We start from the raw sequence: 25943 nt of genomic DNA on the forward strand, positions 1-25943 counted from the left end.
TATTTTCAGTGTCTGACATTATGGAAAGTGTCCCTAAAGAAATGGACATTTTTGTAAAAGATTTAGATCCCTTTTGTTTGAGGTAAACTGCCCCAAAATCACCATCGCCATGCCCACCAGACTCCATTTAAATAAACATTTTAAAAAAGACTTCATTCAAAATGGACAGAAACAAAACTTTCAATCTTTCTTTGTCTTTCCAACGATGACCAGCTTTTTAAAAATATACATAAACCCTTAATTCATTTGGGATGCTAAAACTACGTTTTTTTGTTTTTTTTTTTTCAATGAAGTCTGATGGGTTTGGCAACAGCAATTTCAGGACTGTTTCCAAGGATCATACTCTTCCACAAACAGGTCTTTCTCTGAGGGGACCCTTTCCACAGTGTTATTAGAACCTTAGAATAATAACCTGAGCCAGTCAGTGGCAAAACAAAGCACTTTTAGTTGTTGGAAATTGACGGTGCAAACATTCCCACAGTGGTTACTGCATCATCAGTGAGAATCAGAGCAGCACACAATGTAGCCCTTTTTTCCCCCAAACAGTGATTTATCTGTCCACAGTAAGCTCAATTACATGAAAGCATAAGAACTTTTTACTGTATATTGTACAGTATGCCTAAGCACATCTATGGACACACATCAAAATTCCAAGGTGATGCATCTGTGATCTGCAGAGTAACTGAATGACAGTGACATCTGGTGGAAGACACAAGTACTGTCCTTCGTGCTCTGAGATGCAACCACTGCATAACCATTAACTTGGGACTCTACATACACACACTCAGGAAAACATCTGCCCCACCATTTGCAGGTAAGAAAATAAATGGGAGCACTAACACTGAGAAATAAACAGAGAGGCATCAATTTTGAATGAGAATTTATTACAGCCAGCAGTTTACAATACAAATCACCTTTCAAAATACTCAGCAACCACCTTCCTGAAACATGGCTGATAACTCTGAGCACTGACACAGTAAAATGACATAAAACAGAGGAACGCATTCAGATTTATAACCTCAATTTTTCTCTATTTTGCTATTTTTTTTTCAACAAACTTTTGTTTATGATCAAGGTCTAGTCAAACCATTTCTAGACCTGGCAGATTCAATAGTTTTCTTCTTTTTTTAAGAAATAATTTATCATTTTGCGATGTTTTCAGAGTTTTAGGTTTTTCAATGTTTAATATTTTTTTCTCTTTTTCCATCGGTGAAGCAGGTTTCAAAATGCTCAATCTGAAAGACAAACAAAGAAAGAATGTTGATGCTTATACTGTATTTCATTTACTTAGGACATGTTCTGTATAATTTCCTATCATCTGCTTTATCTAATACTTCCATCATAAGAATAAAATCCCTGCGCGCACACACACCTTAGACACTGGGAACACCAGCGGGAGTGGTAGACTTCTGAGCAGCCTCCTTGGCCTGGTGGGCCTGAAGCACAGCAACAGCCTCATCCACCTGCAACAAGCAAACACTTAATAAACCACTGCATGTGAAGCATTACAAGCGATCTCCGTCAAGGAGCATGACCAGTTAATCAATTGAGTCCTTTTTTGTGAAGATGCTGCAACCAGGCATGAAAATTTAGACTGAGAAGATTTTTTTAAACTGGTAAAGGAGAAATTTACCAAGACCAACAGGCTTCCGGAGATCTATCCGATAGATTAATCATTAACTGACCTTTGAGCGCAGCGACTCAGGTGACTCAAGCATGTGGAGAAGTTCTGAGTTGTCGATCTCCAGCAGCATACCGGTGATCTTGCCTGCCAGGCTGGGGTGCATGCTCTGGATCAGGGGGAACAGACGCTCACCTGAAAGAAGAAAAGTCATTAACAACTATGGTATTTACAATGTATGAACTAGACTTAAAGGAATACTTCATCCACATAATGACCATTTGCTAAACAATCGCTCACTCCGTGTTACCTTAAATTTGTGAAGAAAACATTTCCCTCTCATGCCAGGAGTTTTACATATTATAAGTTTTTAACAAAAATGCATGTGTTTAGGAAGAGCTGGGTATATGGCTGGATAAATGAGAAACAGGTTTGTAAATAGATGATTTGATGTAGTTTGGCTGTTGTTAAATGGCCTCCTCTATACTTCAGTTAATCAAGATTTGTCTCAGTTTAGAGATTCTTCATTCACCATACAGGCATGCGAGAAAAAGTTCATCTGTGGGTGAAGTTTTCCTCTTTATGTGTCAATATACTTGGTCAGCAGGAAGAATGCTATTCTATCTACATGTTCAAAACAGTTTGTTGGTTCCTTGTAAATCTTCAAGCACATGGTGAACTTACCCAGCATCTGCTTCTGTTCCTGAGGAGGGGCAGCAGCCAGCATAGAGGCAGTCAGGGGCTCCTGTCCTTGGACATGGACAGCAGGCTAAAGAAGGAAAATAGATTAGAATCCTTCTTGACAAGTCCTGGTTACTGATCTTGGCATATTTGAGCCCTTTCAGAAACAAAAAGGTGATATCCATGTCTGTCATTGAAACAATATCAATTTTTTAGTCCCTTATGCTTATGACATTAAGGTCAATGGGCCACCCACCTGCTGCATGGTGACCTGTGGCTGGGAGGCCATGTGCTGCTGGGGGTTGCGCACACCGGCAGCATATTTGTACTGGGGCATGGCGCGCACTGGGGCGGCAGTGGCTGAAGCACTGGCAGGGCGTTGGCTGAGGGCCTGGGTGGCTGAGGTAGAAGAAGGAGAAAAAGGCACTTCATCAAAACTGCATTGAGTGATTAACAAGCAGAAACAGATGAACAAAATGTAGAAGATCTGTGTTCTGAAAGCTGAAATACGTACGCATACGCTGGGAAGCCATCATGCGTGGGACCTGGGTGTTGGTGGTGGCGGTGGGACGGATGGTGTTGAAGGTCTGGGGCCTGGGAGCTGATGGGCGCATAGCATTGGGCATGTTTTGGAAGTCTGATGGCAGAAGGAACAATATTAGAGATTCAAACTGCAGTCCAATAAACAGAATGGACAAACTGTTGATTATAATAATTGGTAATGATCACATGCAATGCTTCTACTTACGCTGAGGACGCACTCCTTGTGTAGCCCAACGGGGGCTGGGGCGGAGTTGGGCCAGCTGGTTGGCAGAGTAGTATGCAGCACGGTTCTGGGCCTGATGGGGACAAAGACAGATATATCATTACATGGTCTCTTAAAGCCAAGGTACTGAAACATTTTTTCCTATTATCCATTTTCTTACATCCAACAGTTTACACCAGTGAGTGTGATTACATGAAAAAGAATAATCTGTTTTAGAGGCTTGTCCCGGTTGTGATCATCATGCTATACGCCCAATATACATCCCAGTTTCTCTCGCAGTACTTCAGCTAACATATTTGGGTTACTCACAAACGGAATATGGTGTTTACATGCTCTAACACATAATTGGGATACACAAAAATCCTGATCATAAAGAGTGGAGTTATTCACATCCATGTAAACCACTTAGTGATTCTAATTCTAAACACAGTACGCCTGTACATCTAACTAATGCCTCATTTTCACTGCCTAGAACAGCTGGACTCGACTCACTTTTGGTACCAGGTACATTTCTGGATTTACCACTGCTGATAGAAACCCGTCACTATATGTGGGATTCTTAGTTGATTGTCATAGTGACACCACATAAAACTGCTGTCTTTGTCAACACTGGATCCTTTCATCCGCAACCAAACACATATCTGCACCTTGTAAACTGACCATGGCAGGGTTCTGCTGGCTGCCATTTTTTAAAATCTTGGTCAAGTGAACAAAAAAAAAAAATTGTGGACTCCAATGATGGTAGCTTTGCTATTTAAAAATGGCAAACTTTGCAGGACACGGGACAGTGTAAGTGACAATTCTAGTGATGACTCTGACCAATTAGTGGTCTGAAGTGTTTACAACTCGACCTTCTAGTATTGGCTAAACTTGACTGGAACCTCAACGGAGTCCAGCACCAGGTACAGACCACAACTTGTCAATGGAAAACCAAAAAACAGTGAGTTGAGTAAAGTCGAGCCGTACATTGCGGTGGAAAACAGGCATATGTAGCATGATTTTAAGTAGCAACAAGGTAATCAAATATGCTACAATGTACATCGTGTATACACTGCAAATTGGCCATGGGGGTAAGAGACTCACCTGAGGTATAGCCGCCATGAAATAGCCTGAGGGTGGGGCAGGCTGATATGGGTTGAGGACCGGGTTGGGCACAGCGCGAACTGTGGCCATCCTCTGCATGTACTGGTTGGTTAGATGTGCCTGGCGCTCCTCCTTGCGCTGAGCCAGGGCCACATACAGTGGCTTTGTTGCAACAATGCGCCCATTCATCTCTGTCACAGCTTTAGTGGCCTCCTCGGGGGAAGAGAAGCACACAAAGCCAAAGCCTTTGCTGCGACCACCCTCCATCATCACCTATGGGAGAACATGATCAGCATTTGATTAATGACCATCTTTTTTATCACCATAAAACTACATTACAATCTAAACAACTGCAGTCAAATTCAATTTGAAGTCAAGCAATGAAACACTGCAGCATTTCAAATTAAGTACTTAAGTCTTTACCTTAGCACTTGTAATGGTTCCGAATGGAGAGAACTCTTTACGCAGGCGCTCGTCATCTAGACCATCATCCAGGTTTTTCACATACAGATTGACACCCTGGTTTATAGAAAATGACAAAGAGATTATAATGTTGTGTAACAAATCAGTAATAATTCCAATCCGCTTTTAGTCTTGCAGAGCAGGTCATGATTGTATCTGTTAACAGACTAGGTAAAATGGATGGCATAAAATTGCGCTGCTGACACAGCTATACTCCTCAAGCTTTTGCACCAATATCACTGCTATTCAGAATTTGAACAACCAGGACCAGTAGGTGTTGTATAGACAAGATATGCCCCCTTAAGAAATAACTTATCACTAAGTTTGGGGGGTTTATTGGTTCAGAGTGCTTTTTTTTCAACTTAATTTGTGAAGTTAGTGTGACCAAACTAAATTGAGCTTATAACTTGCCCTTTAAAAATGTGTTATGTTGAATGAAATCACTACGACAGCGTAGTGGCCAACAAACCTGGTATCTGGTCATGCGATCCTGTTTCATCTGCTCGAATTTACGCTTGAGCTCATTCTGGCGCTCCCCTTTCTTCTGTGCGCGGCCCACATACACCTGCCTGCCATTCAGTTCTTTACCATTCATGTCGTCCACAGCCTGCAATTAAATAAACAACAGAGCATTGAAACTAACTAAGCAGAAGCCATGTATCATTTGTATCATCAACAGAGGTTCAGTGAAAAATCAGTGCATTTTCATTTTCCAATAATTTAGATACATTTGATGGGGCAATGTCCCCTAAGAGGAGAACCAGGGGTTGATCCGTACCTTCTGTGCATCTTCATGTCTCTCAAAGCTGACAAAACCAAAGCCCTTGGATTTGCCACTCTCATCAGTCATAACCCGGATACTGAGTGATGGTCCTACAAAATACAACAGCTAATCAATACAAAACAACAACCAAAATAACACTGGTGACATGTTTGATTGAAAACACTTTGTGTCTCTGAAGTCAAATCGTTGTCGTACCATATTTGCCAAACAACTCCTTCAGCTTCTCATCATCCATGTCCTCCCCAAAGTTCTTGATGTAAACGTTGGTAAACTCTCTGGCACGTGCCCCAAGCTCAGCCTCCCTCTCTTTGCGTGACTTGAAGCGTCCAACAAATCTGTTGGTCAAAATAAAAATATCAGAACCAGTAACGTACACCAGAACAAGACATACCCTAATTCCTTTTAACAGTGATATTCCAATAACCTTTGCTGGAATATCAATGGACAACCCGGAGGTGCTTCCTCTACTGTATTTTGTTGGACCAAATTCTTCTCCAGCCAAGTTATTCAGATTGATGAAAATACCTGACATGGCTGTCATTCACCACTAGTTGTTGGATTCAAAGCCAGTCAAAATGGAAACTGCCAATAGCACCTTAGAGGACACATTTAAATGTGATGGTAACACAAGCTTTGGCAACAAGTGAACATAATATGCAGTGTGGACTGCAGGAAAGATCTGAATTCAATCTAATTAGCACAGAAATTGTTCTCAACTAACTCCCACTAACTTGCAATGGTAAACTGGGCCGCCTATAGTCGTGCTTCCCAGTGTTTAATATAACAATAAACCCCTTAGATATTAATTGCAAAACGCCCTAATACTGTACGGTACCTTCCATACTTATAATGCTTTAAGGTGTTTACAACCTGGTCCAGTTCTCTAGGATGTTTGTCTTACTTGGTGTTATAAAAACAGAAAGTACATTGGGCATGACTGGAAATGGGTTTGTGGACAAGATGCAGTTAAACACAATTTGGGTTAGATGTAAAATTCACGTTAATCTGACTCTCCCATAATATTTGTTTATACGAGAGTAATTGTAGTCCCACTTACACTTTTCTGTCATTGAGCAACATGCCATTCATTTTCTCAATGGCCCGCTCAGCAGCCTCGTGGGTCTCAAAGTGCACAAAGCCGTAACCCTTTGAGCCATTTTCATCACAAACCACCTTGGAGAGGGGAGATTTGAGCATGTCAAGACAATCCCAAACACCATGCATTTAAAAACACACACACACCCAAACACGCACACACAATCAGTTTCAATCTGGTGCAATCTTCAGTCATGCAAATTACTGGTCTGTATGTAAACAACTCAAACACAAAAACAGAGGCAAACAAAATGAATCCTACTCCACCTACCTTGCATGAAAGGATGTTTCCAAATGCAGAGAAGGTGTCGTAAAGGGCCTTGTTATCAATGGACTTGTCCAGGTTCTTGATGAAGATGTTGCCAACCCCACTCTTCCTCAATGAGGGATCACGCTGAGACCACATGATGCGGAGGGGTCTGCCTTTGATCACATCAAAGTTCATGGTGTCCAGGGCTCGCTCAGCTGAAAACAGGCCCAGAAGTATTAAGACTTCTGATGACACTAGAAGTCTGATTTATATTTCATCTATTAACATTACGTCTGTACCTCTACAGAATTTAAACAATGACAGATGCATGACATGTTCGATACTGAACGTTAATCTGATATTGTGTCACACCAAGGTGTTGACTAAAACACCAATAGTGCCAATTATAACACAGGTACTGTAACATGGCACACAACGTTACACGATCAAAATGGAGTTACAAGGTGCCACATTCCTCGTAAGCTGTCCTTGCGGTTTCTTTATGATACACTTACCATCGGCGGGCTGCTGGAAGTTGACATAGGCATAGCCGAGGGAACGGCGGGTGATCATGTCTCTGCACACCCTGATGGATAGGATGGGCCCGGCCGGGCTGAATTTCTCATAGAGCATGGCCTCGGTAACGTCTGGATGCAGGTCTCCCACATAGAGGGAAGCCATTGGGTAGCTAGGCGCGCTGGGATTCATGGCGATGCGTGTTCACGGGCAAAACGACAACTGTAGGTTTAAACGGACTAGAAATTTAGTCGATAACTATCACTGCCAATGCCGTCCTCCTATGAAGAGAGGTTCCTATCCCTGTTTCTTCACTTGCTTCACAAATATTAGCTCAGAAACATGTACTAGCTATATGAGCAGTTAGCAACGTGGGCTAGCCGATTAGCAAAATGTCGGAGCGTGGCCTAACCGTTGCGGTACGCAGTGCTCACAATTTTGAAAATGTAGTCTGTCACAGTCAGTTGATAAGCTAATTTCCGACAGTAAACGAAACAACTGTTATCATTTAAAATTATGACTAGAATGACAAAGTCCTTAAGAGGGAGAAATAAGCGGTTAACAATATAACTGACTAACGTTAATCACCCACGCTTTCAACAATGACGCTAACGGCTTGGCTTGCTAACGTTTCTTCTCGTTTCCGTCTTTCGTTCTTTTTCGAAGGCAGCGTCTTCTTCGCGTTGCTTGGGTTGGCAAATGAAATCCTGCTTCACCGATTTTTATTTTTCTTAAAAAAATATGTCTGCGTGTGCTCTCTAGCTTTTGGTTTGTTTCATAATAATAAAATGTGTGCCGAGACTAGCTCCGGAGCACACCCTACGCAGACGGATTACGGGAATGAAAGGAAGGTCGGCGGAGGTTGTTTCCCGATTCTAGTCGAAACCACGGCGCGTTCATCACCAAGGGTGACGTCACCCATCTCGCGATACTTCACATTTCACTTAATTTCGAGTATCACACTGATAATTTTCTCTTTAATAATCTGAAATGTAGAGTGCTCGTTTAATGTTGGCGTCTGCAACAGGTAAGAAATGTGTCGACGGTCAACTGGGTCAATAGCCTGACTCATATTCACTGCCCTATTTTCTAAAGTCCCTGTGACAGCAAAACTGTGACCCTAATATCTATAGCATACTATTCATTAATTTAATCACCTTTAATCTATCTATCTATCTATCTATCTATCTATCTATCTATCTATCTATCTATTTTTGGCATAACAGGGAGGTTGTCAAAAAAAAAATTAAGCACTGGGGAGGGTCTTGTGTTTTTTATTTCGGTTTAGTGGAGGAACGTCCAACTTTAAATGGTTATATTTTATATTTATTTTAAATACCCTCTTAACCCCAAATCCTGATGCTGGGTGTAAAAGGCATGTTTTTTAAAAAAATAATAACCAAAATTACACCATTTATATCACAGCCAGAAACGGTAAGGAAAAAAAGAAAAAAAAGAAAGGGGGAAAAAGAGAAATTATTGTCATATTTTCAAATTCTTTCATTCTTTTCAAGTTTTAACTTTCAACCATCAGAGGTTAAGTTTTTGATTTTAATAACATCCACTGTCCCAAGTTGCTTAATATATTGCCTTTGTTGTGTTTAGCTTGTAATGTTTGCTCATTGCATTGGCTACAATGCCTACATTTGGTGTGAATATATGGTTATTTGTGGTGAAGCAGAGGTCATGTATTTCTTTGGGAAGGGCTACAATGAAAAAATAATTAAAAAAAAAAAACAAGTTACGCCTGAGCCATCCCACTCCTCTCCCAGTTAAGTACGGTCCCTTAATGAAAGAATATTCATTTGTTGCAATTGATCTCCCCATGAAAACTATTTACATCCAATCAAAATGAAGAAAGCAGAACTATCCATTTAACAATTATCTACATAATATCTTGGAGTTAGTGTCATGAAATCCTCTCATCTTTTAAAAAACATTATTTCTCTGGTTAATATTTCAAAAAATAACACCTAACTGCAGAGTAAATAGATTTAAAGGGGAACACCAGCTAAATTAAAATTTCCAATATATTTCTGACCTCAGGAAGTTCAATCAATAATTGTGAATATGAGCTGCTGTTTCTCCAAGACAGACACCAGAGACATAAAGTGTCAAACTTGTTATGTCATCAAGTAAAAGTCTGGAGCTGCTACTTAGACAATGAGCAGGAGTGCGATTTTTTTGGACCCACAGAATGTTTGTTTTCCTTTTTATACCCAAATGAGCTTTAATCTTTTGTAGTGGTCTTAGTTATAAAACAGAAAATGTACCCATATACTCAGAACATTGCCCCTGGGTTCTCCCATACCTCTTTGCCACCAACATGTACCTGTTTCCCTTTTTGTTACCGGACCAATGTTTGAACTGTTCAGAGCATTTCCACCAAAAATAAACTGGTTCAAAGTCAGAAAAGCGGGTTGTCATCTTGAACAAAAAAACAGGAGTTTTTTCTTGACCTGAAGTCCAAACTGTGACAACATAAGTGGGTGTGTCATATTCTACAGGTTGGAAAGAGAGGATGGAGATGGCAACAATGGAGAAGTCAAGTGAGAAATCTTCAGAGAAAAAAGTGTGAAGTGGTATCATTAACAATTGGTCTGTGCTTGTTTTTTAGGTAAAAACAAATATCTGTAACAAAATTTCACAGGTAAACAATTTTACTAATACTGTTTACTTCCATTGTGCATTGTGCAACATCTTCTGTTGATTACACATCCTTGATTGCAGTGGTTCCATTCAAATCTGGTTGAAACGCGGGCTGGTTCTCAAGATGGCACCAAGGGTCCAAGAATCCTGAACAGAACTGCCTCAAGAACCAGAGCTCATTTGGTGGAAAAGGGGTATCAATGTCATATATAAACAGTGTATTGGTAATTGATGAGGTAGGTGTACTTCTAGGTAGTTGGGTAGGTTTCACAATTTTCCCCTGGGGATCAATTAAGTATCCTGATTTTGTCACATACTGTGGAGGAAGTGGATATAGGTGGGCATACTGTAAACAGCCTGAAAAAAGAGGTGACCCATATACCCCATATACCTACGTATAGCCTGCACTACACCACTGTCTATAACATCTTCCCAATTCAGTGTCAGGTAAGCAGCTCCAGACTTTATACCCTATGGCAGGGGTCTTCAGTGTTTTTCAGGCCAAGGACCCCTTTACTGAAAGCGAGATGGAGCAGGGACCCCTCCTACACATATAAAATTGAGCTGCATGTTAAACAAGGCCTACATTAATGTATAGGGTGGCCTAGTGCCATGTATAAACATGCCTTTGTGTGGTGCATACAACCATGAATGTCATGTACTGTTAATTCAATGTTTTTGCTTTTTTAGTAATGTGCCTTTTTATTTTCACTAATAATATGTTGGATCCATGATATGTCAATTTTCCAATATATTTTGTTTTTTGGAAAAGAGAAAAAACCTTAAAAACTTAAAATCAAACAGTAATTTGGCATCCCCCTGCAGTAACTCTGAGGACCCCCTAGGGGTCGCAGATCCACTGTTGAGGACCCATGCCCTATGACATCATACATTTGAGTTGTAGCACTCTTAGTTCATGGAATCTGTTCATGTTTAATGTTTTTGGACTGTCTTAGACTACCTTAGAATAACCTGTATGAAATCTTTTAATGGGCATAGTTCCCCTCTGTAAGAACGTTTTTGTTTCTCTATAGATTGAAAGGAAGTAATTTAGAAGTAGTTCTGTTTCTTGGCAGCTGCATCAGCTCTGTCGAATATCCTCCCCTTATCTGTGGACATAAATAAAATCAATTTGTGTCTCCAGCACATACTTTGGACTGTTATGGCTTGTCATGTGGTACTCACCTTGACTGAAATAAAAGTGGATCTATTTTGGCAGCCACAGTCAGCTCTGCCAAATATCACACCCTCTCTGTAAGTGTGTGGACACCTCAAGTGGCGTTACCTCCACATGACAGTATGTTTTTTAGTGTTACTTTGAAGAGGACAGTTAAAGAGGTCACATGCAGAAATGTAAACCAGTCTTATCACGGAAATTGTATTCTAATCCAGTCTAATACAACTGATCTTGATTTACTTGACACATAAGGTGCTTGATACGTGTATTCCAGCAGGGCCTTGGAAAAAAAACATGACAGTAATGTCTTTTATATGTGAACTTTTAACTACCTAATGAATGCATGTTGAATGTCAGAGCCTATTTTTATGCATCACCCACAGAGTACAGTTTAATGTGTTGCCTTGATTACACTTGTGTGTAGAACGGCTGAGGGCAAACTCTTCCCTGCAGAGGATGCACCATTTACTGTATTTCTGTTCACTCATGGGGAGGGTTTGAGGTGGCACTGCAGCTCCACATTCCTCTGTGGTGGCCTTGCAGTGCCCTCCTTCCTCATAGTCAGGGCAATGAGACACACCCAAAGAACTGTGGAGAAGCAACTGGTTTTTAAGTTTCCTTTTCTTCTGCTGTTCATTCAAGAGGTGGAAATGATGCAAGATTACTGGCTCCACCTTATTGCTATGCTGTCTTGGATTAGCTCAGCCTTCTGGAGGTGACTGAGATTTTGCAGTTGTAGACTTTCGAGGTCTTCTGTCTTCAAAGGTACAGCACATTCAAGTGTGTTGCCTGTGTGCTTGCAGTGTACTGTGGTTCTTGTATTGGTCATTTTATGAGGAAAGCTTTGGTTTTTCCATGAAGAACAAGTCTATATGATGCAGTTTGAAGACATGTTACAAAAGGAACAAAAGACATCACTGACCACAGCAACAGCAGGGGGTTTGCATTGGAGACACTGAATCAAACTGATGTGCAATAAGGAGAGAGGACTTTCTGTGTGTCCTCATCTGCTCCCAGCCACAACATCTCAGTGACTCACTTATTTTTGTAGTGTTTCACAGAAAATAGAGCAGCTGAGTTATATGGCTGCTGCATTTACCGTCCAGCTATGCAAAACTTACTGGTTTCTCAGGCAACATAACCACTCCTGGGAGTTGACAGTAATTAACTTGATTTATAGATGACATTGGATAATACAAATACGTTGGATAAAAAAAAACTCTTGGGATGTTGGACCAGTCAAAACTACCAGTATATCACTTCAAATGGACAACTTGAAAATTTTTAATTATTTTTTTTATTCCACTTGCATGAAATTACACATTTCCCCCCAAATAACAGTTATGCTTGGGTGTTCTGTATGAAAATTCCAAAGACATGAACAAAGCTAGCCCGCCTGACAACAACCATCCTTATATCTCCACAAACTACTTCTTACCAACATGCAGTTTAGGCAAGTATTGAAAGAAAAAAAAAGGAGAATAGAAGACAAATCAAATAAAAATCTTAATTTGAAAAAAGCAGTGACTAGATAAGCATGTGGATTTTTTTGCTGTGCTCATAAAAAACATCAACAATACCAAGCTTGTGTGCTTTTTTGTTCTTCAAAGTTTTCTATACCTCGTAATTGATAAACAGAAATACAAAAGCAGGTCACTGAAAACAAAACAAAATAATAGAGTAGAAAGTTTAGCAACTGACAGGAAATGGAATGTAACCTTTGTGTTCCAACCTTGTCTTCTGTCTCCAGCACTTCCCATCACACCTCCATTGCCTTTACCTCTGCTGTCATTCCTGTTGCCAAGTACAGACTAACAGCTGCTGTCTCCAAAGATGTGAGGAGCCAACTCAATTTGTGAAACCACAGATGTATCATTAAAATGGTGTTAATCAAGAATTGTTAATATGAATACGATACACACAAAGTATAACTGTTTTCTGACTCTAAAAACTCAACCCGCTGCATGTTTCATAAGTTGAGAACTTGCCCTCTTACCCACCTCCTCAATAATGCAACAACCCTATTGTTCCCACACAAAAAAGGTCAGACGAGCAACCAACCCCAAACAGGCTTTACCCTTCCATATGGACCCTCCCACCACGCAATTTAAAACTTACCCTCCCTCCCCATCCCCTTTCCCCACAGTTACTACAAAAGGAGGAATAGTAAACCGATAGGAATGAGATGAGTGTTGAGAGAACTAAATAGAAAAAAGATGGCGAGAACTGGACGACAATGATAATAATGAGGTGGTCTCAGTGTTGATGGTCGTGATGAAGATGAGCCAGGATGATGGCAGGTAGACAGGGATGACCATGGGGGTCTGGCTCATTCTCTGCACTCCTCCTGATCATCTCCCTCAACCTGGTTATCAGAGGTCCACAGCTGAGGAAAGACAGGACAAGCAGCAGAAAGAGAAGCAGTGAGAGAGAGGACAAGAGGTTCAAAGAGGAGGAGCTAAAAGTAAACAGGGCAACATCCATTTATATCTAATCTTAAAAAAAAAAAACCATTTGAATGTAAAGTTAAGAGTACTGCATAGTCGCTACTCCAAAGTGACAAGGAAAATACAAACCTCTGTTCAGTAAAAAAAAAATCTTATCTAAATAACTGTTGGGACCTACTGCATGCTCATGTCAAAGCTGATCTTGCAATATCAGCACTTCATCTGGCAGTCAAATATTTATGGGTGATGCACATTGGTGTAGATACTGTATGGTTGTTGTAACAAATGTGATCAATCAATATCAGAACTGTTGATGGTCATGTCAACAACCTGAATTTTGCCTGAATTTTCTTTGAACCATTACAGGATAATTCTTGCACATCAGTGGCTTGAAAGTTTTACCCAAACCACAAATCCCACTAGTGATTACAAAACAAATGTTGCCACTTCTAGATTCTTGTTTCTGTATTTTTTTTTGCATCTGCCCTGAAAGAAAGGGTATGAACCAAACTTTCTTTGTGTAGCACAAAGCACTAAATTCCACAGCAACATCCAAAACAGTGTACCCATAACTCTGAACATTATTATACAGTTGTCGTCGTAATGAAAATAAGACATATGAAAACATCACCATGGGTTACGGGAAGGAAGCTGTGATTGGCGTTTTAAAGACCAAACAATGGATTGAGAAAATAATCAATAAAGAAAACAATAGAATAATAGAAAATAATAATTTAGTCCTATAATTTGTATTATTCTTTTTGTGCACAAAATCTGTTAATGTCATTTGAGTTGGTACCTGCTGTTCAAGAAATGGAAACTTACTGTCAAGTTATCTCTCAGTAGCTGCATGATTAGTGTACTGTCTTTGTACGAATCTTCACTCAGTGAATCAAGCTCAGCAATGGCTTCGTCAAAAGCCTAAAAGGATTCAAAGCAAATTTTTAACAGCTGGAAAAATGATGGTCTTAAACATGCTGTTTAAGTCAATAGAATGTGTATGTTTCAGGTCAGTTTCTGTAGTCTTCACAAAAAAGATAAAGTGACATGTTAAGATATTTGCATGACATTGAGCAGTTTAATGTATGTATGAGTGATATGTGCCATCATGATCTTACGCTTTTAGCCAGCGCACAGGCTTGTTCAGGCGAGTTGAGGATTTCGTAGAAGAAAACTGAGAAATTGAGGGCAAGACCAAGACGGATTGGGTGCGTGGGCTGCATTTCCTCTTTGCTGATGTCAAAGGCCTTTTGGTAAGCATCCTTTGAGTCTGTAATGATCCCTGAGAAAGGAAGAAAGGAGCATGAGAGTTCTGGAACATTAAAACAGCCAACTGATAAAAGACAAAATTTACTTTAGAATTTTGAAAAGTTTCAGTGTAGAAAAATTCTAATGCAATCTTATACCACATATCCACTGCCTGGAACCAGCATGACTTCACACGCTTGGCTCTTTTTGGGTTTTCCCATTGACAAAACTTGTGGAGAGTACCTGGTGTATATTTTGGTACCACCTAAACCAGCTGTGCTGATACTAGAAGGTGATGTAAAAACACTGCAGAGCGCTGATTGATCAGAGAGAGACAACTTGACATTTTTCAAATAGCCAAGTTGCCAGTTGCAAGTCAATAGCGGGCACTTTTTAAAAAAAACAAACAAACAAAAAAAACAAACTCAAAACAGATTTTTATCAAATGGCAGCTGTACAACCAAGCCATGGTCAATTAGCAAAGTGCAGACATTCCTCTGTGTTGGAGCAATGTGCACTATGTCATGTTGAAGATAATGTCACAGCAGTACAATGCTTTGTCACTGTGATCATCAGCTCAGACTCCTCCCTACATAAATACTTCCTGCAGTGGAAAAAGAAATTGAGAAAAGCACCACGTATTAAAAGTGAGTCGAGCTGAGCCGGACTCATCAATCAATCAATCCATTTATTTGTCACATGGAATTATACAAGGTACCTCTCAACTAAGATGCGATTCCATCAGCTCCTTTAACTTGTGCACTGTAATTTAGTCATATTACAACAGCCCTGCAAAATATCCCTCCTTTACATATAGTGGGAGAAGTAAGTATTCAATGCATCAACACTTTTTAATTTAACATAATTCCAATGCAGCTACTCACGTGAAATTTACACCAGATGTTGACAAGAACTTCTGAAGAGGTCTGAGATGTGAATGAGCAGTGATTTTCCCACATCAATTGTTTTCAGTCATTTCTTTAATGGGCTCAAGAGGTGAAACAATTAAATATTTCACTAGAAAAACAGACGAGACAAAACTAAAAGTACTCAAAATTGTGCGGACCACTGTCTTGTTTGATAGAAATGAAATCAGTAAAACAGAAACAGCTGCAAATGACAGACAGTTGCAAATCAGTCTATGTGGTAAGAAGGTTTATGGGAGGAGACCAGTGATTGATATTGCTTCAGTCTCTTGACAGCCCCTAGGGGGCAAATAGCTCATGAGGTGCTTTGTATCCAAAAAGATGTGGTCATACTTATACTTCTCTATAAAGGACTAAGTGAGTTTATGAGTTTCAGATGGTCACTGCAGACCAGAGACCAGCCTAGGATTGACTGAGGCCCATTAATGCCCAGTAGTTTATTATTAGTTGTATTTTACAAAACTAAAGGCTTTTGCTTAAAGTTAATGTTTTGATTTGTTGCAGGCATCTGTTGTATCAAGCGTTACCAACTAGTTAATTGTTGGTTAACCACTAACAGTCAACAACAATAACAGGAAGTTGCAGCATTCAGATACATAGCTTCTCCTACTGCCAGTGGAGCATGCTGTGACAGTACTGTAATCTGCATTGAGGAGCAAATGTTATAAGGCTTGTGTCAATACTTAAGTAGTAATAGATTTTAATCTAATACATTCCATTTGGCTAAGCTAGGAGTTGTAGATATCAGTTCAGCAAAGCATACACATATGAATAATAAAATAAACCCCTACCACCCCCACACACAGATGGCATGAATGGCACTTAATATATTGCTTACCAGTCCTCTGATCTCCTGTAGCCACCTCAGCCAAGTAGCGGAAGTAATCTCCTTTCATTTTCAAATAGAAGACTTTGCTCTCTGGGTTACCGGCTTTGGGAATGAGATATTTGTCCAAGAGACCCTGTGGCAGAAAACAAACAAAACAGACATAGCAGACTGTTAAAAAAGAACTTTCTAAGATCTTTAGCTCTAACTATATACATAGCTCACTTTATGATTGGGGCTGGCAACCCTCGAAATCAGCACAAACAGTTGATTTATTTACTTCAGCTATGGGTGTAAAATAAGTACACAATTCATTGATGAAGGCCATTTTTACAGGGATTACAACGAGGCTAATTTTACACTTAAACACATCACTAATATTCTGGCCCCACAAGAGCAATGGTTATTGTTTCAACCCAATAAAATAAACATCATGGTCAACATTTCAAAGTGTCATTTTTCAACAAACCTATATGAGGGTAGAGCCGGCTACCTCCAACAGCCTTAGGCCTTGAGCCTGAGACTTTGCCTGAGCTACATCACAGATGTTTCAGAGACCACTAAAGGGTGGATCTGTGTGGATGGTAGATAACATGAAAGCAGAGGGGAGGAGAAAGGGTTGGGCTGGACATAAGAGTGGGGAGTGAAGATGGTAGAGGGTTGGAAAGGGTGGAGGAGACAGAGGATGGGAGTATGGATGAAAGATGGAGGGGGTGGAGAAAGAGAGGACAGAGCTAGGCTGCTGAACTCCTGATGAGCTTTTGCTGAGGAAGTAGGTCAGTCACAGAGCCCAGCTTGGCTCTTTCCAACACAAGCATGCTCCACTTGACAGCCTCTCCCTGCTGCTAACCTGAAATTTAGCTGACAGGGAACAGCGTACTATTGTGTTAAGTGGTTGGAGTGCACCTTAATTCACTATCTAAAGAGTGCTGTTAATCTACTATGTTAAGGCGGTATGGGACAAAGAGAATTAAATACTGCCTTTACATAAACATGATTTAATACTTCAGTTAAAGTGCAGATTTGATCTCATCATGTCACCATGTAATGTAGTTTCCACACTGACATTTTCATGTTTTTTCTCCCCAACAGCCATGACAACATATGCCATATACATTTCTGAGAAAGCAGAAAAGCAGAATTCCCAATGCCATTAGTGATGATAATCCCAGCCTATACCTGCCCTTAACTTTAAAAGCCTCTTGATTTCTAAAGCTATGAGCTGAGATGGCATAAGTTAAGGGCCTGTCCAATGCTCTTTACATGGAAACAGTAATGTTAGGGGCTGTGTCTGGGTCTCTGGGTTGAAGGTAAAAATGATCATTTGCCGCAAGTTGAAATATGCAGACTCAGTCTTAAAAAGAATGTAATGTAGGGTCACACTGCACAACTCCACCATGTGATAGTAACAGCGCAAACACAGACCAGTATCCAAATAGATTTAGAGACATGGATTTTTGCAGGTTGTGTAAGACCCTGTTCATTATGCAGCGCAATTGTACATTATCCCAAGTATAATGGAACAAACAAGACTGATGTAAGTGCCTGCATTTGCCGAATGCTCTTAGACCGATATGAGGGATCAGGAAAGCCCTCTGGGATCTGAATGTGGAACTGGGCCGCTGGCAAGGGCATAGCTAAAATCAAGCTGCAACCACGGCAGAAAAGTCCAAAGTAAATGAAACTATACAGTCCTATTTGATTATATCTTCCTCTATATTATTGTGGTATTCGTAGAACTAGGGCTGGGTGGTATGACCTAAAATTTATATCACAGTATAAATCGAATCCCTTCACGGTAACAGTATATATCGCGGTATAAATTTAGGTGTAAAAGTTATAATAGAAGTGTTTCTGAATGGGTTTTGTAGTCCCTTAGCAAAGCTAAATTGATAAAAAAAAACCAACAACAACAACAACAACAACAACAAAAGTAAAGATATAATGTATTTTTTAGAGCATTTATTGTGCAGAATGCAGATCTCAAAACTCAAAATTAAAACCCAGTATTCTATGGTGCAAAATGTCCCCTGGGATCTATATCAAAAGGTAATTTCCTTCTTTTAGCAAAATCCTAAATGACTGAGTTGTGTTTTTTCCACCTGGACCTTTATGCTCTGCCATTTCTCCTCTAATCATCACGCTGTAACCTGTCACAGGCTGCTATGATACCACAACTATCACACATTCACATATGGAGTTTTTTGTGGAGCCCCTAGCATCACATAGGTTTACATTACCAAAGGTTTATAACAAACTCTCTTGCCGAAAACCAACTCCCGTGTGCGCACGGCGAGAGAGGAGAGGGAGAGACGCTGTGCTGCTGCCAGAGGAGACACTGAATGAGTTCCCTGAGCGGTAAGTCGCTAAAAGAGTCTGAGAAGTCCGGGACAGACATTAACTCACTCACTCACAAGTTCTCCAGCAACACATGTTGCACGTGCTACGCTAAATCACAGACGTGAACCAGCTCCTCTTGCTCCGCTGTCTCTGTGCTCGCAGCCATTTTCACACTGAGGCAGGTGCGATGATGTCATCGACAGTAGAGCGCAAATCTCTACCGTGGGACAAATTTATATCATTTCTACCGTCTACCGCATATACCGTGCAGCCCTACGTAGAACTGTGAGAGATTCCCTCAAAGGGAAACACAAGCAAGCCAAGACGTAAAGTAGAGCATGGAGGAACAGGAAACAGTCATGTTCCTAAAAGAAAATGCGTACTACAAGCTTCTTTGTAGATTTCTGCCCTCTTGAATAGAACTAGTCATTTTGTTTCTGCAAAATATCCTGGAAATCAAATAAATATTAATCAAAGTACGCATATGAGATGTGTGTGTGTGTGTGTGTGTGTGTGTGTGTGTGTGTGTGTGTGTGTGTTCAGTGTATGTGGGGTTTTTAAATGGAAAAAAAAAAAAAACAACAACTACTGAAAATAAGCAACAAACTGCTTTCCTATTGCCAGTGGAAAAGTGTGCCTTTCTGTTTTTTTTTTTGTTTTTTTTTTTGGGAGTCACGTTTGACATCACAGGTCGGCCAGAAAACAGGTTAGTAATCAGTACAACTAATTTGAATCATCATGTTTTACCCTCTCCATAGCAACTGTCTTTTCATTCCGCCTTGAAGTGTAGCCATTCAGAACAGGAACACATCTTTAGATGTGGTTGAATGACACCTCTCACAAACTACTTCCTTTTCAAGTATACCCCCAGCCTTATCCCTGTCCTATACCCCCATCCTCCTCTGCCCTCTTTACTCTCATCCATCCTCTATTTCAGTCCCCATAAGGCTGTTCGGCCAAAGTGGAGGTCAGTGAGCCAGAGTGCTGGTGGCTCAGCTGCTGTCATTAAAGGATTAGGACATAGTGAGTCACCAGGCAGATAATGCACAGGCTGAGAGAAGAACAGAGCAGCAGAGATCCTATAGATCGCTACAATACTTCAGATATGTACATAGGGAAGTATGAAACTATTTAGGTTATGATCAGTGACAAAAATTAGTGATTAAACTATGAATCAATGGAAAAACTGTCACTAAGTTTTGAGGGGGGGTCTAACACTTATCACACTGAATAACCTTATTGGGTCTGGTGTGTTTTTTCCAAGGAGAAGCAAATGTTTATCTTCTTTTATTGTGTAGATACTTAATCATTATCATCATCAGCTGGGGACACATGCAGTGAAAACAAGAGATAGCTACATTGAGGTTTGTCTCCTGCATGCCAAAACTCTAATGAGACATGCTAATTTTTATGCGGGCACTTTGACATCAGCATGGATGTTTGATTAGGCCTAGGAAAAACATGAAAAGTAATTCTACATTGTACAACGAGGATGGCTGTCTCACTAATTTCTCAAATTAGTTACTCCGGTCTTTCTGTGGAAAAAACCTCAACAGTCCACATGCACTGACCAAAGGGTCTTTCAGCAGCTTCTCGTCAGATTAAAACCTCTATCGTAAAATGTATACAGAAAAGCCTGTATTGCTCTCTAATGCTATGTACACTAATAAACAAGACAGTTATTTACATGGTGCCAAGCTAGCTTGCACTTCCATCAGGGACATTCACCGAAGCACCTGCCTGTCATCGCAGCCCTGAACCACAGCAGCAGCTTGTAAATACGCTTTGCTTTTAGTAGTGGTGTGAAAGTAGCTTAATGTTTATGTTCTAGAGTAGCGCATTACTACTCTTAAACAGTACGCAGCCTTACAATGTTGCCAATAGCAAGGCTTTATGTCAAAGTGGTGCTAAAACAACACAGTCAATTTTGAGGTGATAACCCTGCAAACTCATGGCTAACTCTGCTCCGGAACAGAGGCAGCAAGCCCCAGGCTAAAGTCAGGTTTAGCCCACTTGGAATGTGTGTTGATTGTGCCAGTGTGAATGCTGTCTCAGCCCCAGGCTGAGTGCAGTGTAAAAGGGCTAAGGTGGAACACCATAAGCTTTGTAAAGATAGATGTTAAGGCAGGAGGTTGTAGATGATTGCATTAGATTGATCAGATGTACCTAATAAAGTGGCCACTGACTGTTATTACACATAATTTCCTGCACTGTCTGAGCTCCTCACATTGTGTTTTCTTACTCTCTTATCTTGGAGTTATCCATTCATAACTTGACTGCAGCATGCACTGCTGATCAAATGGGGAAGTTGGTATCATTTCAAAAGAGCTGCTGCTGCTGCTGCTGCTGCTGCAGGTGTAATGAGAGAGGCCCACTTGGAGCATTACCATAAGTCAGTCTGACTTAAAAGGATTAACACAGTTACCACTTCACATACTGTTGACAAATCTGGCTAACTCAGACCATCAATGACGACCCAAATCAATGTAAGCTAAGTATAAGCTGTGTGAGGAAGAATGTTGTGATAAGCTATAGGTCATCACCAATGACAGATGATTAATGATTTAAAGCAGAAAACGTATGCAAAATTGCTGTAAGCCAGAGACTCCAATGAAGCACTCAAGGCGTGGCACGTCTCTACAAGGTCCACTGCGTCTTGTTGACAGAAATGACACATCCAACAGCATGAGCTGTTGAAGGGAGGCATAACTGTGGAGTAAGACTCACTCCTCTGTCATCCAGTATTTCTTCACATAATCTGAATGTCAAAAGGAGATGACTGGCTCAAGTAATTTGCATGAGGTAAATTTTTTATAAAGTTTGTTAAGAGGCTTGCTTTTTTTATCCCATCAGCTACTTCTTTAACCCATGATTTTGACTTGCCCAACATCTCATAACACTTGCTGAAGACTATTAATCCACTTTGTGGTTAGCATAAAATGTTCATCTGACACTACATGATATCAGATGAGACTAAATTGTTAAAAATTTCCCCATCTTTTACCACGCAGTATACAGAGCCTTGGACAATTAACGTTAACCCTATTGTGACAAATGAGCCTCTTTCAGACATGCATCTTGACATATAAAATTGATAAGGACACCTATGCCTAAATGACGACAAGCTTTAACAGATAGATAAAGCTACCAAAGTTGAATTAAATGTTATCAATCTCACCAGCACGTCTTGGCAGATGTCTTTCAGCTCTTTCTCAATCTTTTCCCGGTACTCTTTGGCCATGACCTGCTTCCTTTCGCTGCACTCAGCCTTCTGCTCAATGCTGGAGACCACACGCCATGAGGAGCGGCGGGCACCCACCACATTCTTGTAGGCGACTGACAGCAGGTTCCGCTCCTCGTTTGACAGTTGATCACTATCTTCTGTCACAGCCTTCATTGCTGCGGCCATGTCATCATAGCGCTCGGCCTGCTCAGCTAGCTTGGCCTTTTGCACCAGTTCCTTCTGGGGTGCCTCACACATGACTGCTCACTGGACAAACAAAAGCAGAGAAGAAAGGAGGACAGCTGGTGGTCAATTCAGTGAGTTATGAGACAACTTTTTCTTTCTATATTTGGATCAGTATCTATTTGCCAGAACAAACCATTAGTAATGGGTACAGCAAAAACAATTAAAACATTGTAGTTAGTTGCTCTTGACACTCTGTCAAGAGCAACTAACGAGGCTAATGGGTGTCTCAACTATCAGCAAAGAGAAATCATTTGTTGGTTTAACTTAAGTTGAGGCTTATGATGCAACTATTTTTTTGAGACTTGCTGCAGTTCTAAGGTTATGGAAGTGAAAGGGCAGCAGTAAGAGTTGTCAATTACATGCATAAAGTGAGCCCAAAAGCAAGAGTACACTGACTATGCTTAAGCTAAATAAAATAAAATATAAAATATTTTTTTTAAATGCATCTTTGTAAACTCAATAAGGTGAGTAAAGACGCAGTTGCATTAAAGTAGGCTTGTGAGCCTTCTGATTTGAGCAAAGTTGCAATACTACTATCGGCCACTGAATCATAGCACTGTATTGGCCCTGCAAGTTACTACGCAGTGTTGAGTGTTATAGGTTGGTAAGAGGAGAAAAGTAAGTTACCAGCAGATATAATGTAAATGCAGTACTTGCATAGACTTGACACAAACACTCAACACACAGGAATTCTCATTACTAGATCAATAGCCTACATTCGTTCGACCCATTCCTAATAGCCAGCGGGGTTTCACAGAATCAATGGCTTTTTTTCCATTCCAGAGTGCATGTAGTGTGATGTGCTCAAAATCTGTCCTGACATACAGGGAAAATACCTAATTCAGAAAACACTCTATGTAGAGAGTTAAAATACACACCCACAAATAAACTAGAAAACATTATAAAATTTCTGAAATTACAAAGCAGACAATTTCCTAAACTTGACAAGTCCTATTCAGAAGAATTTGTCATTTGTTTCAATTTAAGAAAAACACACAACTACTACTCTCTGTCAAACTGAGGACTTTTGTGACAATACAATGCAGGAAGCACGTGTTAAACAAAGACAAAATTGTTTGTGTATTCTGGCATTACTACACCACTTCAAAACACTCGCGCAAAAATCCAAATCACTTAATCACATAAAAGTGTTTTACAGTTTGAGGTTTGCAAAATCCTAAAAACAGAATGCAAAGAGATTTGATCATTTTGTAGGAATTTTAACAGTTTCCGGGCAGGGGCGGGCAATGTACCCGTGGACATGATGCAACTTGACCCACGAGTATTTTGGTGTATATACAGTCAAATCGATAAATAACTATGCAACAAAAAGTAACGTTAATATTCTAGCTACAGTTTAAGTCACGTATGGCTGTAAGAGATTATTCGCCGGTGCGGACACATGCAAGAAGGACTCGATCATGTATTGCTGGCAAGCCTCCAGGGTATACGCCAATGTCTCCTCTTTATGTCGTCTACACAGACACCACACCCATCCCTCTACCTGTGGCTCGCCCAACAAGCGAGATAACGGAAACTAAAGTGCTAAATTACAGCGCTTTAATTTGATTAACACGAGTGTATTTGTCAGAAACGAGACCAGAAGCGCCTATATTCATTTGTCTTTACTTGAATTTAACAAGTTCAGACGAATAAAAGGCAGAAATGTAAAAGCAACCGCGACCGCTAGGCCCTCGTGACCCGTTTCCAGTATGGCGCCGACTATTTCCTGAAACAGAAGCGTTCCATGCTAGACGGCTTTTCTAAATGGGCTAGGTGTTACACCCATTTTTGTAGCTACTTTGATAAATGTGTACACGCACTTTCAAACGTTTCTGTTCAGCACGAACCGAAAAATGAGTAGCATAGTTTGTTCGAAGCAAAGCTTTTACAAAAAGGTGTGCATCAGAGTTTCGCTGGCTGTCTGGTGGCAGATGTGATATGAATCACTCTTGATAGTTTGCAAATGGATAAACCTACTCTACACCCTAATAAATATGCTACATTAAGTTACCGTGCCACGGATGTAACTGTACCTTGCTGGCCCTTTCCGCAAATTTGTAGTATCATGGAAGCTAAAACTGGGATTAAGATGAATTACCGGATGAAAAACGGACACATTTAAACGCGACAAAGACAATGCATCCCCATCACAGCTGCCTAACAGTAACGATAATCATTAGTTAACAACCGACAAACACATTCAACTAATTAACAAAATACTTCAGTTATCAGGTTTAACGTTTGCAGTCAAGGCAATAGACTATCAGAGCTTCAACTTCCGACCTGACCCGCCTTACATGTCCGCCCGTATGATTGTCCATTCTAAAACCAGGTATTAGACATATCCCAAACTGTAGCTAAGCTAGCCATTGTTCTTGGATCTGATGATTGTCGTCGCTACATGCAGCCCCAGTTAGCTGGAGCCGATGCGCTTCCATTACCACTATATTCTACGATGAGTACGAAGACTCAACGATAAATTATGAAAACGTAAAAGTGCAGTTTTAAAAGCTGTTAGTCCATTCATACCTGAATACTGGCAGATAGCAGTGATTTCGACGTGCCAAGCTACAGCTGACTCCCTCAGCCCCTCTGTCTGAATGCAGTCCACGGGGTTTCCCTCCAATCCCACCAGCCCAAGGCACGACCCGAGCAGGGGGGACTAACGTCAAACGGTACCAAGGCAACCGAACACGAGACATTGTGGGAGGTGTAGTTTCTTCCTCCATTACTATTACTTCCCTAGTCCATTTTAGGCAAATTACCACAAATTATTACAGTTACATTATTACAAACAATTCAGTCGCTGTTAAAACAGTTTGATGTTTTTGTATGTAGTCAGTTTATAACCCCAAATGCATTACAAGCCCGCCTCATTAAATTCAATGTGTAATGCTGTTTCATCTGAGTACAAGGATTCACACATTTATGGAAACCTCAACTTGAAACACCCCAGTAATTGATATGAAAGTCGATATCGATTCAAACACCATCCTTTGTCCTACTGCACGTCACAAATATGTATCAGAACAGAAGGAGAAACTATAGTGACTAACACTGACAGGAATTTTAAAAGGGAACTACGCCTATTTTCAAAAGTCACACATATCATTTCTACGGTCTAAGCCAGTTCAAAAATATTACTAAACATGAACATCTCTCTGCTGCTAAAACTAAAATCTGTGATGCCATAGGGTATTAAGTCTGGATCTGCTCCACTGATAATGGATTGTGAAAAATGTTCCAGGTGAAATACGTTGCATAGGCTACGTTTATGTGTATATGCTCTGTCTCATAACAGAGAACACTACAATAGAATAAAGTTCATTTGGGTATTTAAAAAAAACATTTGGTGGGTCAACAAAATTAGGCTCCCATTTATTGATTATGGAGCACCTCCAGACCTGTTTCTTACAGATATCACACATTTGAGACTTGTGAGACTCTATTTTCTGGCTTTGAGGTAGAGTAGCTCATATTCATAATTACTGATTGAACATTCCCTGGCCATGGAAACAATATATTTGAATTCTGAATTCAGATGGTGTTCCCCTTTAAGCCTTAAACGTTGCCCACGAATTGGGTGCTGTGACACAGATC

The 25943-nt window shown here is 40.4% G+C and overlaps 2 protein-coding genes across 2 annotated transcripts; both read right to left on the reverse strand.

Annotated features, from left to right (window-relative positions):
- Positions 1-863: 863 nt before the first annotated feature.
- On the reverse strand, positions 864-8115 carry LOC125892529 (polyadenylate-binding protein 1A). Its single transcript, XM_049582502.1, has 15 exons — positions 7258-8115; positions 6764-6957; positions 6455-6570; positions 5593-5732; positions 5392-5486; positions 5083-5220; positions 4575-4670; positions 4152-4424; positions 3051-3141; positions 2817-2939; positions 2559-2701; positions 2306-2390; positions 1686-1816; positions 1373-1463; positions 864-1235 (listed from the first exon to the last, which is right to left on the reverse strand). The coding sequence occupies exons 1-14, from the start codon at positions 7448-7450 to the stop codon at positions 1374-1376; spliced, it is 1908 nt and encodes a 635-aa protein (XP_049438459.1). The 5' UTR covers positions 7451-8115; the 3' UTR covers positions 864-1235; position 1373.
- Positions 8116-12362: 4247 nt separating this feature from the next.
- LOC125892530 (14-3-3 protein zeta-like) lies at positions 12363-25028 on the reverse strand. Its single transcript, XM_049582503.1, has 6 exons — positions 24873-25028; positions 22050-22361; positions 16544-16667; positions 14650-14813; positions 14357-14452; positions 12363-13470 (listed from the first exon to the last, which is right to left on the reverse strand). Exons 2-6 carry the CDS (start codon positions 22350-22352, stop codon positions 13414-13416), a joined length of 744 nt encoding a protein of 247 aa, XP_049438460.1. The 5' UTR covers positions 22353-22361; positions 24873-25028; the 3' UTR covers positions 12363-13413.
- Between the last annotated feature and the right edge of the window lie 915 nt (positions 25029-25943).

Source organism: Epinephelus fuscoguttatus, linkage group LG8 (genome assembly GCF_011397635.1).
Source record: "Epinephelus fuscoguttatus linkage group LG8, E.fuscoguttatus.final_Chr_v1".
In the NCBI taxonomy this organism is placed as follows: domain Eukaryota; kingdom Metazoa; phylum Chordata; class Actinopteri; order Perciformes; family Serranidae; genus Epinephelus; species Epinephelus fuscoguttatus.